Source organism: Chiloscyllium plagiosum, chromosome 24 (genome assembly GCF_004010195.1).
Source record: "Chiloscyllium plagiosum isolate BGI_BamShark_2017 chromosome 24, ASM401019v2, whole genome shotgun sequence".
Taxonomy (NCBI): Eukaryota; Metazoa; Chordata; class Chondrichthyes; order Orectolobiformes; family Hemiscylliidae; genus Chiloscyllium; species Chiloscyllium plagiosum.
The window spans coordinates 48,806,467-48,824,055 of NC_057733.1; the positions used below are offsets into that span (position 1 = coordinate 48,806,467).

Here is a 17,589-nt window from a genome sequence, read left to right on the forward strand (position 1 = left end):
ATGTTCTGCTTTGTGCTCTGAAATTATGTTGAATGTAATTGGTTGGTTAGCCTGCTGCTCAACATCATTGCTGATGCATGCCAAGTGATCCCTTCAACAGGGCAACAGACTGAAAAAAGCAATCAGCGAAAGAGGAAGCCCTCAGCTCAAATATTAGTAGACTTTTGTGTGTAGCTTTCTGAGGTCAGCAATGACTGTTATTGCCTCACTGTTGACCTTAAAACACAGGCCAATGGTTTTCCACAATACTGGTTGAAGCAGCATTGGTCAAGACAGCAGGACAACTTCCGGTTCTTTAAAATTTACCAGGTCCATTTGATCTACTAGAAAGTATGAAAACCACCTCGGTAAAATATTGCAACAAAACTCTGGATCATAATTGAATGTTCTTTCAAGAATGTTAGATTTTACATACCTTCAAACAAAAATAATATGTTGGACATAATATTATTGGAGAACACCGCCTTGGCTTCAACAAAAAACTGAATTTTAAGATCAGAGGAAGCTTTTTTAAAAAGAATATTCACAGGGCGAGGGTGTCGCTGTCGCAGCCAGTATTTATTGCCCATTCTAGAGGGCAATTAAGAGTCAACTACATTGTTGTTAGTCTGGAGTCACATGTTGGCCAGACCAGGTGAGGATGGCAGTTTCCTTCCCTAAACGACATGGGTTTTCTGACAACCAACAATGGATTCATGGTCATCATTAGACTCTTAAATTCAGATTTTAATTGAATTCATATTCCATCATCTGCTATGGCAGGATTCAAATGTTGATCCAGAACATTAACTGGGTCTCTGAATTAGTAATCCAGCAATAATACCAGTAGGATATCACCTGCCCAATACACTTTAAACTTTCAAATCCTCATTTTAATTTGAGTCAAGTGGCTAATTTCAAGAATATATGCTAAAATAAATTTATTCAAAATAATCCTGATACCAAATTACACCTACACTGAAGCTTTTGAAGTTGAACTCAATGGATTATGCTTCCAAGAAGGAAAAAAAACACTTCAGAATCGACACGAAACTCTTTGAAAAGGTTCTCGGTAGGAACGCCTTGTAGTTATTCTATAACATCATACCAGCTTAATTCTTTCCACTGGCCGTTGGGTGGGTGTGATTAGTTACCTATTGCCCCGTCCTTCATTTGATGAACAAAATCTCACATTATCTGAAAATGACGAATTAATTCACACAACCCAACGCATTAAAATGGAAACAAAACATATTGCAACTACACAACATCCTGCAGAAGTATAATTAAGATCAACAACCTGAAAAGATGCCTGGCTCAGTTTCAGTAAAAAAATCAGCGTTTTAAAAAACTAAATGTGATTTGTTGCACATATGTTGATTTTATTGATGTCTATTAAGACTAATAGACCACATATTTTCCATCAAGATATGCTCCAGTTCTATTAAAATAGATTGAAATAAATTATACTTACATTATAATCCTTCTAGTCAGGAACCAATACTTCCGTCTGTGTCGGTCATATCCTATAGGCTCATGGCGAATATATGGTTTATTTTTCTGGATCTCAGGCACACAATCACAAACGCCACAAACTTTGTGTGCCACACAGATCTCACACTGCCACTCATCCTCTGGCACTTCTTCAAGTGGTGGTTTCACACATTCCAAATGGTACACAGCTGAGCAGGTTTCACAACAAAGGAGATCACCAAGCTTGTGACAAACCCGACAGTGGTCATCATATTGGATCACACCCTCCGACATCAACTCCTCGCGGGCGATGTTTGTTGTTAGGAACTGATCCACTAAAAATTGAAGAACTTTGATTTTGTTTTCTATTGGTCCATATGGGTATTCATCCTTTTCCTGATAGGGTAGTACATGATGGTATTCCCGGTCACTTTCACAATAGGCCCGAACCAGTTCTGGCCACGTCATTCCATCTATAAGGTACAATGTAGAATTGATGCTATCTTTTAAGTCAGCAGGACCAAAGGTGGTATTTGAAGAATCTTCTTCTCGCAAAATCGCTTTCAGCAAAGCAATGTGCATTTCCGCAATTAATGTGCACTGTTCCTGACCAACTAATGCAGCACAAAAGTCTTCAAAGCGGAAAGGTGAAAGACGCAACACGCTTCCAAAATTATTCAACACCTCATAAATAGCAATAACGCTCAATAGCTCTTCACTGGGCACCAATAAGTCTTCTGAACATTTTGGAATATCAAGAGGAACAATGTTTGTTTCTTCAAACAATGGCGATCTTGCCCGATGCACCCTTGTCTGTCTTCTCCTTCCTATAAATACAGCAACAGAGCAAGATAATATTTGTGTAACTTTCTAGATCAGCCACAAACAAGAGAAAATTACTTACATGTGCACAGATCTAGCTTCTCCCATCTTATTTTCCCAAACATCTGGATGATATAGTATACATATATGCTTATTAATTTATCACGCTGAGGATGCAAAATACAGAAAACATTAACATATCAGCATCATAACAGTAAGCAACTTAATTTTCTGTAAAAAGGTCAGTAGTATCACCTGCCTACCACACAGTCAGCTGATAAAATTGAAAGCAGACTTGCTAAAAACATACAACGCACAACAGGAAGTGTTGTCCTGGCCAAATGTTACTTCACAGAAGCCCGAATCAAATGCAAGCTGACATTAATCGCAAAGAAGCAACTATTAGGAGAGGTGATAAAATACTTGTTAGTTTTCTTCCGAGGGGATCTTAAAGGATAAAAGGTGAAGCAGAGAAATTTAGAGGGGGAATTCCAGAGTCTAGATTTAACCGAAATACAGAAAGGTGAGTGATGAACAGAGAGGAGGAATATGAAGTTGTCAGGTTGTAAAGCTCAGTATGGCCATTGTGATAGGGAGACACGGGAGTCATTAGTGTTATAGAGATGTACAGCATGGAAATAGACTTTTCGGTCCAACTCGTCCATGCCGACCAGATATCCAAACCCAATCTAGTCCCATTTGCCAACACTTGGTCCATATCCCTCTAAACCCTTCCTATTCATGTACCCATTCAGATGCCTTTTAAATGTCATAATTGTATCAGCCTCCAGCTTGTCTATCTTGGATTCCAATAGCTGCAGTTTTTTTGTTCCACAACTTACTCTGGCACTCATTCCATACACGCATCACCCTTTGCGTGAAAAAGTTGCCCCTTACATCTCTTTTCAATTTTTGCCCTCTCACCCCAAACCTATGCTCTCTAGCTCTAGGGTAAATAGGTCTTTTCTCCATCCATGCCCCTCATGATTTTATAAACCTTTATAAGGTCATCTCTCAACCCCCGATGTTCCAGGGAAAACAGCCCCAGCCTGTTCCTATAGTTCAAACCCTCCAACCCTTGAAAATCTTTTCTGAACCCCTTCAAGTTCCTCAACATCCTTCCTACAGGAGGGAGACCAGAATTGCACACAATATTCCAAAAGTGACCTAACCAATGTCCTGAACCGCCGCAACATGACCTCCCAACTCCTGTACTCAATACTCTGACCAATAAAAGAACGCTTTCTTCACTAACCTATCTACCTGAGACTTGAAGAATTTGAACAGAATTTTAAATTTATGGTTTTGGTGAACTGGAAGGCAATGTAAGCCAGCAAACAGAGGTATGGTAAGTGACGTAACCTGAATATACAACAGGATATGGGAGGAAAATTTTAGTGTATCACCAAATTTGAGAAAATATCTTGCATCATTCTTCAGTGCAGAGGACATAAGCAACATACCAGGAATAGTGTACATCAGGAAGTAGATGACAGAAAGAGCTTTTTTAAAAATTACAATCACCAAGGATGTGGTTACTGCAGTCTGACAAGGGGCAGATCCTGATGGGACTTCAAGATCTTTAAAAAACTGTGTAGCGAGATAGTTGGTGTCTTGTTTTTAATTTTCCAATTTCCCAGATTTGGGTAACCTACCATTAGAATGGCAAATAGCCAATGTAACTCTTTTGTTCAAAACTGGAAGGGAGATGAGGAGAAGAGGTGAGGGATGGTTGGAAGGGAGGGAAAAGAAAAGAAGTGAGGAAGGTGGGGGAGTTAGTTACTTTCTGCAAAAGTAGTATCATTTTCTGTGATCACTTGTAACAAGATATTGTTTCACTCACACCTGTTAAGTCTGAACCCATGGCCAAGTGAACCTTGAACCCTATCTCTACAAATTAATAACCCAACATGCCACAGCTCTGGGCAACTGGGAACAGCAATGTTATGAACAAGGAGCAATGCACAACAGGTCTGCCAGATTTAGAACTGGACCTTTCTGGTTTTATCTTCACCCTAATAACACCTGATTGGAGCAGTGCCCCCCAGACAGGAACAGGACAGCTACCTCAGCCCTGTCAGAATGCAATAGTTCATACATACCACAATGATGCAGGAGTTCATCCAGTGACAAGACAATGAGAGAACTTTTATTGGGCTTCTGGGACAATATGCAATCCAGAAAAAACAACTTAAAATGGGTTTTAAATTTGCCAGTATAAATGCATATGGTATAAAAGCCACGACACAATGTGTCTCCAGTTGGCTTACCTAGCCAATATCAGAGCAGACTCCCTGATTCTGCAGGAATGCATGCTATCATACCTCAGCAGCTGCAAGGAAACAATCGAGCTTGTGGACAGACAGACCTTCGATTTGGTTCAGTTAGGGGAACCATTGCTGTTCTTCTGGCCTAGGTATTATGCTGCAAGGAAGCAAGTCCCCATCTCCGAAGTTAACATAATGACAGTTGGGCACCTTCGCAAAACAGACATTATGTACAGAAGCTCATCACTGAAACTAATTAAAATGTATGCCCCAGCAATAGCGCTTAAGTGGCTGGCCATCCTTCAGCACCTCCCATTGCTATCGGCAAAGTCCAGATCGGCATTCTGGCCGGGAACTTTAACTGTATCATCAACGTGGCTGGACGATCCAGAGGGGCTGACAGCAAACTGAACACCATGTCCAGATTTTTGAAGGAAATGGCAAAAGATGCTAAAACACATGTTGTCTTTAGCATCCCTGCAGATGGAGCATAGCGTAGATACACCTGATCGTGGCCAGATGAGTAAATCCACTCAAAGACAGACGTCCTGTCGAGTCCTGAGCTTTCTTGATCACGGCCAACGCAGTCAGGCCAATATTCTTCTATGCCCACTGCCTCCTGCTGGCTGACAGTCATCTGCAGGACAACCAACAGCAGGCCAGCAAGAGAATATGGAAGCTGAACATGAAACTGTTGACGCCAGAGCACACTGAGGAACTCAAAAGGGATTACGTAGGTTGGAGAACTGTGAAACCCCTCCTTGAGTCTCTCGCGGACTGGTGGGAAACAGCCAAAAGGAACATCAAGAGGTTCTTCATCCTCAAAGGTCTTCAGAAGGCAAGAGATAGGGAAAACTCCATAAAAGTATGCACAACTTATTCCTGCTGCAGACAAAGGGATTTAGTGTCAAAAAGAGATCTCCAGGAGGCTAACAGCCAGCAAGCCTCATTGCCTTGGAGGTCCTCAAGTCCTTGGTCAGAAGTAATGGCTTACTGCCAAGTGGTGTTCAGCTCTGTGGAGCTTGTTTTTTTTTGGGTGGGGGAAGAGGGGTGGTTACCTAACTTGAAGGATGGGCAAGGCTTCGTTGCAACAGAAAAACCCTGAGTATTTGGTCCATTCCTAATGGTAAAATCCATAAACAACCACAAATCCATCATGCAGTGGTCAGCACAAAATATCGTCCAGACCATGTAGGAAAAGAGTGAGAAGTGTAAAGAGTTGACCTCGGCTGAGAGTTGCAAACTGGGAATGGTCTACATGCTCAAGGATACAAGAGCTTGGGGCAGCTGCCGTCAAGACACAGTCAAGAAAGACCACTGCCTAAGGGGTTTCTGCCAAAGTATAACAAGGGTCTATTCAGTTATCAGACCCCCTTCACTGCCTCAAAAGGAAGATAAACAGTGTCCTGCATGAGTAAATAATGCCTTTGTTTGCAACTGCAGGGAAGCCCGGAGGAATGTCAAATTCCAATGTGTTTTGATTTTTTTTCCCTGTGGCAAAGAGTGCACAGAATTGTTTTATTATCTTTTGTTTGTACACAAAGAATTTTTTTATGAATAAAGTATATCTTTGCAATATAAAATTAACAACTGATATGCACAACAGAAGATTTTATGGTTAGATTTTCTCAGATGCAATCTGACATGCACAAACATTCTTCTCCATTCTTATTGTCTTGAACTGCTTTTTGTTATCCAGCAGCACAATACAGTTCACCCAAGGGCCTCCATCATGCTCTTTTGCTCAACTCTAAATAAAACAAAGAAAAAAATCTTTTCTGTTTAAGCTATCATGTTGTGCGCACTGCACAACCAGTGTGACTGACTCCTCTACATCATCCAATACTATTGTGGAATCAGCTCATATGATTACAGCTTAACCACTCCATCTCAAAATTCTCTCCTCAATGAGCAATTTGCCTATCCAATCAAGACAAATGATTCACCATACTCTTACTTCTAATCTTCTAGAACCTAGGGATAATCTAGAACAAGTCTTTTTTATGTTCAGGTGTAGCAGATTTAGAACAGAGATGAGGAGAAATTACTTCTCTCAAAAGCGGCATGATTTGTGGAATTCACCACTCCAGAGTGTGTGGTGGATGCTGGGGCACTGATTGAATTGAAATAGGTAGATAGATAGATTTCTAATAAATAATGGGTTACAGGGAGCAGGCAGGAAAGTGGAGTGAGGTCGAGATAAGATCAGCCTGATCACATCAAATGGCAAAGCAGGCTTCAGGGGCTGAATTGCCTACTCCTGCCCAAAGTTCTTATGCTTTCTTAGGTAGTCCCTTGAAACGGAGGACAAATTCTTCCACTCTGGATTTGGGAGTTCCCAAAGTGACTGAGCAGCCTGGACTTGTCACAGGTGGGGCAGATTATGTTTGAAGAGTCAGGTGGGTGAAATGATTCGGTTTTTCCTTCTGCTGTTTGTGTTGGCCTGCACCAAATGAAGAAACTTTCAAAAGAAGACTATTTCCTACCAACTACCTGATGCAGTACTTGGACTTCTCTGTGATCTATGCCATCAACTAAAGCATAACATCCAAAACAATTTATACAATTCCAGATTATCTATTAACTGTTTCATATTTAATATCAGTAAGTTACATGCCCTTCACTAAACCTACGAGGATAACATACTTGTGTATCCTAATATGCTCCACATACATCAAATCTCTGATCTCAGTGTATACATTATTATACAACAGGACGGTCCAATGGCAGTCACTGAGGCATGACAAAAGGGAGTGTGTTTTCTGTCCTAAAATTGAATATAAAATGGGGAACGAGACAGCATAGGTTTAAGGTGAGGGAAGAAATTCAAAAAGGGACCTAAGGGGCAACGTTTTCACAGAGAGGGTGGTGCATGTACGGAATGAGCTGCCAGAGGTGATGGTGGAGGCTTTGTCCATATCCCCCAAACCCATTTAAAAGGCATCTGGATAGGTATATGAATAGGAAGGGTTTGGGGGGATATGGGGCAATTGCTAGCAAATGGGACTTGATTCATTTCAGATATCTGGTCAGCATGGACAGAAGGATCTATTGCCTTGCTGTACATTTCTATGATTCATGACAAAATAAACATTATTCACCTTCTTTCCTCAATTGAATCCTTAATTCAGCAGAGGATATCTAAAAAGATGACTAACTTGAAACAAAGATGACCATGGAAATATAACGGAGTAAAAATCATAATATGCTTTTGAGCAGTATGGTGGCTCAATGGTTAGCACTCTTATCTCGGTGCCAGGGACTCAGGTTTGATTCCAGCCTTGAGTGACTATGTGAAAGTTGCATATTCTTCCCACTTCGGCATGGGATTCCACATGATGCTCCGATTTCCTCCCATAGTCCAAAGATGTGCAGGTTAGGTCGATTGTCCATGCTAAGTTGTGCCATAGTGTCCAGGGATGGGCAGACGAGTGAATTTGGTGTTAGCTGCAAACTTACTAACCATGCTTCCTACGTTCTCATCCAAATCATTTATATAAATGATATACAAAAGTGGACCAACACCAATCTTTGCAATAGATCACTTATCACAGGCCTCCGGTCTGACAAACAATACTCCACCACCACCCTGCCTCCTTTGGCAAGCTCACCTTATATCCCATGTGATCCAACTTGATTAATTACTCTACCATGTAGAATCTTGTCAAAGGCTATACTGAAGTGTAAGCAATGGTGAATCGCAATGCTATAACAATACAAAAATGTTTACGAAACAACTAATAATCATTAGGTTTGTTCAGGATTTTAACCTGCTAATGACCATCCTACTGTAGCTACAAGTGAAAGCCTAAGAACAGGTCATCTGATAATCCAGTTAGAAAAATCACATCCTGAACAAAACAATCAGGATAGCACAGTCTTAATTTAGCTGGCTGCTCTGGTGTCTGTGTCATTTTCTGATTATACTGCCGAGGCTGCTTGTAAATATGATCAAATAGGTAGGGTCTCCTGATTTGTTCAATGCATGACAAATGGCAGTTCTCAGAAGGAAGGTAGATGTTGGAATTTTATTATATTTATAGCTAACTGACAGAAATGCCACATTCACAGTTCAGAATTTACAGATGGCATAATTCAGAAATTTGAAAATGACTAACTGACAATATTTGTTGCTCTCTTACAAGGCACAGGTGCTGGAATCACAACAGCAGAACTGAGTACATCATGAGGACAGATCTTTCAAAGTAACATTACGAATACTTTAGTGTTAAGGATGACATACTTCAGATGCAAGCTATGTTTGAGCATCACCTATCTGTTCAGGTTTATGTAAAAAGATTCTTTGGGACTATTTCAAGTGTATGGAACTCTCTCTGTACCCTTGCCAACTATTTTTCAACTAGCACAACCACAACAAATTAACTGTTCACTTACTTTATTTGCCATCCACGAATCTTGTTTAGTTATCAACAATACAACTCATAAAATTTCAATTCTGGTCAAAGTTGTCTCATATCAACATCCAAATAAAAGTGAATAAAATATCAGATCTACAGAGAAAACTCAAACAAAATTTCTCATGTAGCTGGCGACAGAAAACCAAATATTAACTTGACAGCAGAATACGGGAATACTGGGGCCAGAATATGAGCCACTCCAAACTCATGCCAGTGATAAAGATGCCAACAAAGACATCTCATATGAAAGATTACACTAAACACATGTAAAACACACAAAGTTCAGTTACTACCAACGTAATTTTACACACTACTAAATGACTCTTTCTTACATTTGTAAACATTTACTCAATGCATAGTTTCAAACTTTCCACCGTCTTTGAATTCACAGAACTAGCAGATGTGTGGTCACAATAGGTTCATTAGCCTTATGAAGCAATGGTCAAAGATTCTGTTTCTTGAGACAAAATTTACAAAAGAAAAAGGTTTATTTATCACCTATTGGTAACTGTAAAAACCAGGCTGAGTTCACTATAAATTGGCCCACAAGCAAAAACTTAGGAAAATGAACATTTTACTCTCTCAAAACTAAATTACTTTCTTTAAAAATACACTACTTTAAAAAATGTTGTTATCTGGGTATGGTCGTACAACACTAGCCAATCCATAAATGTGTTCCTTATCTGGCAAAGAATACATTTTAGGTCATCTAATCATATTTGCACTCCCAGGATTTTGTTACAATAACTGATTCAAAGTTAAGTCAGTATAGATTTTGATTGGCAAGTATCAGTCTTATTCCCGTCCAACCAATTTCAACAATTATCTGTCAAATTTTTCATTCCAATCATTATTACATGAACATGTCAATAATAAGCATCTGTCCCCAATGATGCACAGAAGAGTAGATTCAGTTGCACTTGCTTCTCACTTTTACCACGCCAACTTTTACTGCTGAAAACACAAGCTACTACATAGAAACATGCTGGTCAAGATCTCCCATCTTGCACGACTTCAAAATAACCTGCATGTATATAACATTCAATATTTATGCAATAGGAATTTAGGATTATTTGTATCACAAATCTCCTCAACTTTTAAAATATTGCTGAGTGAGAATACAGCTACGTAATTCAACCAAATGTTATAAACTTAAAAGCAGCATGCTATGAGAGGGAAGACGGAGTTGAAAAAGAAAAAAGTTTCGAAGTGTTTTTGAGGGAAGGCTGAAAATCCAGATCCAGTAAATACTGTTAAATATTTTGCTTAAATCAATCATGGGATTCTATTTTAAATTGAATTATCCAAGTGTGGCTCAAGTGCTGTTCGACAAACTGAAACAACATGATAGAAAGTACTGACACTTGTGGATACAGTACTAAAGATCCCTACAATGACCGGAGTTGTTGAAACGCAACTGCTGCTTAGTGAAAGCATTACATTGGGTACAAATTCTTAGAAAGCATCAGGACATTGTTAATAAAGCACAAGGGACTGTTTTCTTTTTAATTCAAGACAGAGTGGAAAAGAAAGGTTACACTAAACACATGTAAAACACTACCTCAGCTGGAACACTGCATCAAAATCTGGACGCACATTAGGAAGAACATGAAAGCTTTGGAGAGGGTACAGAGCAATTTACTAGACTAGCTCCAGGGATGAGGAATTACAGTTACATGAATAGACTGGGGGGAGATGGGGTGAAGGATGAAAATGAGACATTGAGTGAAAGAGGATCTAACTGGATTGATCTTCAAAAGAAGCGCAGAGTGAACAGGCTAAATGGCCTCCTGCTGGGCTGCACTATTTAATTACTTTCCCATTCTTAACTGTGCTAAAGTCCAATTTTAACAAGAAAAATAATGCACAAACACTGTCAGCTCAAATGACTGAGCATTTGGCTCACAAGCATTGGTTCAGATACAGCATGATAAAGATATGGAATCAAATCACAGATCAGAAATAATCTAATTGAATGGCAACATAGCAAGAAGGGGTTAATGGCATTTTAGAAAAAAAAACAAGTGTTAATAAGCTGACTGCCCATTCAAAGTGCAATTCTGTTGAGTTTTAAGACCACTGAAGAATGTAACACCGAGCATTTAATTCACTTTTTAGTTTTTGACACAAGTTAATTTACAAGTATCATTGACAGATGGGCAGTCTAGGCCTATATCATTAACCAAAACATTTGTCAAAACAGCTTTTGAACACTTACCACATCCATAAGCAGGTACAAAATAAGAGAAACGACATTAATCGATCAGTACTTACCTCAAACACTTGTAACCAAAAATTTGATTTGAAGTGATGAGGCGTATGGCACATTATGGCAATTTAAAGCAACTATTTTTGCTTGTTATAAAGCAAATTATCAATACCCTAATGGCTGTATTTTCATTTCAAACTTCCTTTAGAAAAACTGAGAGATTTACAAATAATGATACTGAATCAAGATGATTGTGCTTAAAATAATGTAGGTTTTTAAAGGAAGGCAAAAGTGTATTAACATTTCCAAGACTATTCTAAAGATCTGGGGCATTGCAATTAAAGTAATGGCTGTTAGAGGTGTGACAGAAAGCTTATGGACAAAGTAATGAAATGTCAAAGGTCAACAGATCACATTGGAGACTTAACTGGAGAGGGTTACTTACATGTAGATAACAATGAGTTTAAACTTCAGATGTACTTAATTATTTTAACGTGTTGGTGCTGAAATGTAATGTTCAAGGAAACTTGTAATAGCTATTTAAAACACAACTGAGGAGAGGTCCTAAGTTGAGTTCTGAGTGGACTGTTTGTGAAGCAGATATGAAAATGTGTTGCTGGAAAAGCGCAGCAGGTCAGGCAGCATCCAAGGAGCAGGAGAATCGACGTTTCGGGCATGAGCCCTTCTTCAGGAATCTGAAGAAGGGCTCTTGCCCGAAACGTCGATTCTCCTGCTCCTTGGATGCTGCCTGACCTGCTGCGCTTTTCCAGCAACACATTTTCAGCTCTGATCTCCAGCATCTGCAGTCCTCACTTTCTCCTGTGAAGCAGATATGCCAGGGATGGGAACATTAAACAAGTTTTTCTTGAGATGATGATAACAGGGATGTGGGTTTCAACATGAAAAAGAGAGAAAATGAGAACTGCAGATGCTGGAGAGTCAGAATTGAAAAGTGTGGCCCTGGAAAAGCATGCCAGATCAGACAGCATCCAAGGAGCAGCAGAGTCGACATTTCGGGAATAAGATCTTCATCATTATGGTTGGGTCATCAGGAAAGGCTTATGCCCAAAACGTCGACTCTCCTGCTCCTTGGATGCTGCCTGACCAGCTGTGATTTTCAAGCACCACAATTTTCTACTCTTTCAACTTGAACAGTCAGGCAATATTCTAGAGGCAGAATGCTCAATTTTTCCTGATTGCCCCACTGAGGGAGAGGAAAGTTAGCCTGGGATTAATTACAGTCTGAATGGTGAATGCCACATGCGGCCATGTGAAGCATGTAAGAAGGTCAAAAGAGCTGAAGCCGCGATCATCACCAATGGCAAGAACTAGAACCCAAAAGAGGTACTGGCATGCAGAAGGGGAGGGGTATCCATAACCTAAATATACAGACCCTTATTAAAATCGTTGGGCTTGTCAAAATTAATCAAACATTATTTTCCGAAGTAATTGTAGTACATGACTACATCACCCAAAATAATGGTTGGGTCAGAAGATCTAGGTTCAAATCCCATCTCTCAATGCAATGGAGGTGTGCCATAATAGTTTGATTAAAACATAAAATGACAGTTGGTGTCAATTTGATTCTCAGGGAGAAATTACATCCTTACAACACAAGATTGCTTTATAAATCATGATGTAATTTTTTAACAGTTTGCCATTTGTAAATTTTGCTGTACTATAAAAGCAAAATTCTGTGAAAATATGATCCAATGTTCCTTTTAAGAATCAAAACTTGTTTAACCTTCCCAATAACCTCTCTTCCCATTCCCCAACTCCCTTCCCAGCCTGTCCCCCTCCCTTCCATTCTTCCCATCGATCCTTCCTTCCAGCTACCAACCGGATTCATTCTGCCAATCAGGTTGAATCCTCTACCTATGTTCACCTGTCCATACCTCACCACCCTGCGTGGGCACCCTCCCCCCACACCCACCCCCAGTCCTGAAGAAGGGGTACACCCAAAAAGTTGATTTCTCCACCTCCTGATGCTGTCTGGCTTCCTGTTTTCTTCCAGCCTCCTGCTTGTCTACCTTGGATTCCAGCTTCCGCGGTTTCTTTGTCTCTAACCTTTCTGAACAGCAAGGAAGCTAAATCTCAGCAATATTATTAATAAATAGAGATAATATTTGAAAATAAACTTGTCTTCAAATTTACAAACAATCTGAACACAATTCTGAAAAGAGAAATATTTTGCGTAATCTATCAATTATTTTCCAAAGTATAGGACTTTTTAACCCTCCAAACAATTTAAAATCACAGTTGTAAAAGTTACAAAATCTTATATAAACATAGAGTACATCTGTGTTTCGCTTATTTCATCTAACAAGGTTCATGGCTAACTTGAAAAAACTATTAAACTGTCCTGATAACTGGATCTTGACTTAAAACCGGTTTCTTTACAGGCAAAACAAAATAATTAATAATCAAGACTGAGTTATTGCTGGAGTTTTCCATTATTTTGTTTCAAGTTCCTAGTTTTATATTTTCATTATTTTCCTGTTTTTCTCATTTTAAATTAACTGAAAAGAAACAGATTTACTTTAAAATTGAAAAATACATACCTCTGCACCAGTTTTAAAAGTTGTTTCCCTGATGTCAAAAGCAATTGAGCTGTCAAGTTGTCACCGAGGTTCATCCCCATCAAGCCCATAACCAACTCATTAAACAGCTTGTGTGTAGAGTTTAGTCACATCCCAACCATTCAACAACACTTCAACAAACTACTTACCCTGCGCGATTAACTAATGCAACTCTGGATCATCATGATAGTTTAAGTTAGATTACATTTCCTAATAGTTAAGTCGCATTTCGTAAATGTCATTTCATGGCAACTGTTGCATGCACGGATGCAGAAAGAGTTTGATGAATTTTGCATATGTAATTACCTGGCTAAGTGAGGTCTCCAAACAATACAACCAAACATGTCATGCAGGTGTCATCGAACAATATACATTCTTTAACAAAAAAAAGGACGGGAGTTTGGCGTTGCTGGAAGCATTACCTGGAGTACTGCTGTAAGTGCTGTGACTCCTGAAGCTGCTCTCTGTGCAATAACTAGCATCGTCGTCCTCATCCTCCTCTTCCTCCTCCTCGGTGGCCTGGTGATAATCCGAATCTTGCTCGTCCTCGTTCTCCCGCTCGTCCTCGTCGTCATCGTCGTCTTCCTCGGACACCAGACTCTCATCTTCCTCCTCACTCTCGTGGTCGTCGTAGATGACTTTGTTGACGGTCAGCCTGCGGGAGCGGCTGCCTTGTCGTTGCTGCTGAGCCGCGGCCTTGGCCCTGCCCCGGTTCCCCGCCTTGCCGCCTCTCGAGGTCCGGCTCCCTCTACCGCCAGCTTCGACGTGATTCAGCCGCCGGTCGGCCCCTCTGCCTCTGCCGACCCCGGTGGCCCGGTACCTCAGGCTGCCGGCCGGTCCCCCGCCACCTCCCGCCGGCGAAGCATCGAGTGTCTTGGGCGGCCTACCTCTCCTTCCTCTCATGGTGATTCCCCCCCACCCCCTCCAGCTCCGCCTCACTTTATTTTAACCCCCCCTTTGCCTCCTTCACCTTCCCCTCAAAACCACTTTAACCCTCCCACCCCAAAGGGGCGAAGAAAGATTTGAATTTATTATTATTATTTTCAGAGACTCTCTTTCCCGCGTCCCTTTTCCGCAGATGCCGAGCGGGAGGCGCCGAGCCTCGAGCTGTTTATTGTTATTTTGTTTTTCCTTTTTTACCCCCCCTCTCTCTATTCCCCCTCCTCCTCCTTCTCGTCCGTCGCCTCCTGCTTCACTCCAACCTTCCGGCATCCATGTTGTATTCGGGGATCGCCGCCATTTTTGTCAACCAGTCAACTGGTCACGTGACCGCCCCCCCCTTCATCACAGCCAGCACCTCGCGCGCGCCGCCTCCCGGGACCTGGCACGAGCAGCAACCCCGGAACTCTGGCCCTTCACACATCACAAACACACAACCTCAGCCAGCAAAACACAGCCAGCAAATTTTTGTTTTATGCAATTTTTCGAAACATCAATTTGTAAAATGCGAAAGCAACTATATATATATATATATGCACACTGACATATTTGTTAAATGAGGAACAAAATATAAACAGAAGATACAAGAAAAGCAATGCAATGTTTTATATATTGCATATTTTATAAAACTGTAAATTAGAACATAGAAACGTACAGCACAGAACAGGCCCTTTGGCCCACGATGTTGTGCCCAGATTTAATCCTAATGTCAAATATAGTAACAAAACCTACGCACCCCTCAACTCATTGCTATCCATGTGCATGTTCAGCAGTCGCTTAAATGTCCCCAATGACTCTGCTTCCACCACCAAAGCTGGCAACACATTCCATGCATTCACAACTCTGCGTAAAGAACCTACCTCTGACATGTCCTTTATACCTTCCTCCTAATGTCTTCAAAGATATTAATTGAAAGAAAAACTTATCAGCAAAAAGTGAAACAAAATACAAAAGCAATGTTTTACATACTCGAATGTGGTGCAGAATAAAGTCAACAGGAGGGGTTCAATCCCAATTCTGGAGATTATGGAGACCTGACTTGTGGGGCAGTCACTCTCAAGCTTCCATGAAACAATTCTCTTTATTGGATAGGGAGTCCAGAACTAGAGGGCATAGGTTTAGGGTTAGATGGGAAAAATTTAAAAGGGACCTAAGGGGCAACTTTCTCACACAGAGGGTGGTATGTGTGTGGAATGAGCTGCCAGAGGAAGTGCTGGAGGCTGGAACAATTACAACATTTAAAAGGCATACGGATGGATATATGAATAGGAAGGGTTTGGAAGGATATTGGCCAATTGCCGGCAAATGGGACTAGATTAGGTTAGGATATATGGTTGGCATAGACCAGTTGAAGAAGGGCTAATGCCCGAAACGTCGATTCTCCTGTTCCCTAGATGCTGCCTGACCTGCTGCGCTTTTCCAGCAACACATTTTCATCATAGACCAGTTGATTCAAATGGTCTGTTTCCACACTGTATATCTCTATGACACTATGACCCTAGATGTCAGTGGTCCTTTGTGAATTTTGGCTCCATACTTTACCATGAAGTAAAGGGACGCAGAAGTAGATGTTCAACCATAATCTTTAATTGAACATTGGAGCTATAAATACCTACAAACTTGTAGAATGTAAAAGAAAATATACATAAGCAAAAACTCAAAAACAAATGCAACATTTTATCTAACATTTTTCAAATTTGTAAAAGGTGAAAGAAAATATATATAAACTAAACCTCATAAAATAGAACAAAAACAAGGTTTTCTATAGCTAAGGGATTTTTAAGCAAAACAAAAATACTGCAATGTTCATGTTATAGATCTAACAGATTTGTAAAAAGTGAAAGAAAAAAATTATTATAAAAGCAAAATACTGCAGATTCTGGTAGTTAGATTCAACTTGAACGTTAACTCTGCTTTTCTGTCCATACATGCCACCAGACCTGCTGAATATATTCAGCGTTTTCTGTTTTCATTGGTGCAATGTTTTATATTTAACTAGTAAAATAATTTTAAAGAAGTTTTATGAAGGGATACCTGCAAATTTAAATAAATTAAAAACTTGTAAAATCTAATGTTATATATTTAACACATTGTAAAATGCAAACAAAATAAATGTAATTTTGTCATTTAACATAAACTGTTGGAATGCAAAATAAAAATTGCAAAGTTGTGTATTTAACAAAACCTTGTAAATGTCCAAAATGCAGTTACTTATATATGTATTATCAACAATACCTGACAAAATTCATCAAAATAAAAGCCAAGAGATTGACTGTGGATATGATTGAGATTTATATGAGAGGCAGAGAGTATGCAGGAACTGTCCCCTGGAGGGAGGGATCAATGACCAAGGAGCAAAGATTTGAGCTAAGGGGCAGTAGATTTAGAAGCGATGTCAGGAAGATTTTTTCTCACACAGAGAACGGTGGGAATGTAGAACTCACTGTCTGTCAATGTGGTAGAGGTGTAAACTATTAACACTTAAGAAGTATTTAGGTATGCATTTGCAATGGCAAGCATGCAACGCTATGGGCCGTGTGCTGAAAAGTGGGATTACAATAGTTAGGTGATTGTTTTTGACGGACACAGTTAAGATGTGCCGAATATCTTTGTTTTGTGCTGTAGACTCTCCAAGTATGACAACGCCGTTGCTTATATCACATATTTTAAAATAAAATGCAAAAGAAATTAGTTTTTCGTGCAATGAAACAACGTTTTACTATTTTTTTCTGAATGTCTGGGAGTTTGTTTTTGCAAATTGCGTGCTGGGCTGGATTCTAAAACAATTTGGTGAGGTGAAAGAAAAACTTTGCATTAAACCCCACCGTGTAAAAGCAACGGAAACTTGTCTTTTCTGCAACAAACGCGAGAGGATGTTTGCTTTCCACTATTGGTTACTCTTT

The 17,589-nt window shown here is 40.0% G+C and overlaps 1 protein-coding gene across 11 annotated transcripts in view; it reads right to left on the minus strand.

Moving 5' to 3' along the window:
• The window catches only part of bptf (bromodomain PHD finger transcription factor), a 145,525-nt gene extending 130,373 nt beyond the window's left edge, over positions 1-15,152 (minus strand). For 9 of the 11 annotated variants that reach the window (XM_043715056.1, XM_043715058.1, XM_043715055.1 and 6 more), the window contains exons 1-2: positions 14,170-15,152; positions 1,454-2,279 (exon numbers count right to left, since the gene is read on the minus strand). In XM_043715056.1, the coding sequence (XP_043570991.1) occupies positions 1,454-2,279; positions 14,170-14,650 (1,307 nt within the window). In that variant the 5' untranslated portion in view covers positions 14,651-15,152. The remainder of the gene's footprint in view (positions 1-1,453; positions 2,280-14,169) is intronic. The other 2 variants (XM_043715054.1, XM_043715053.1) reach the window with 1 other exon arrangement.
• Positions 15,153-17,589: the final 2,437 nt, after the last annotated feature.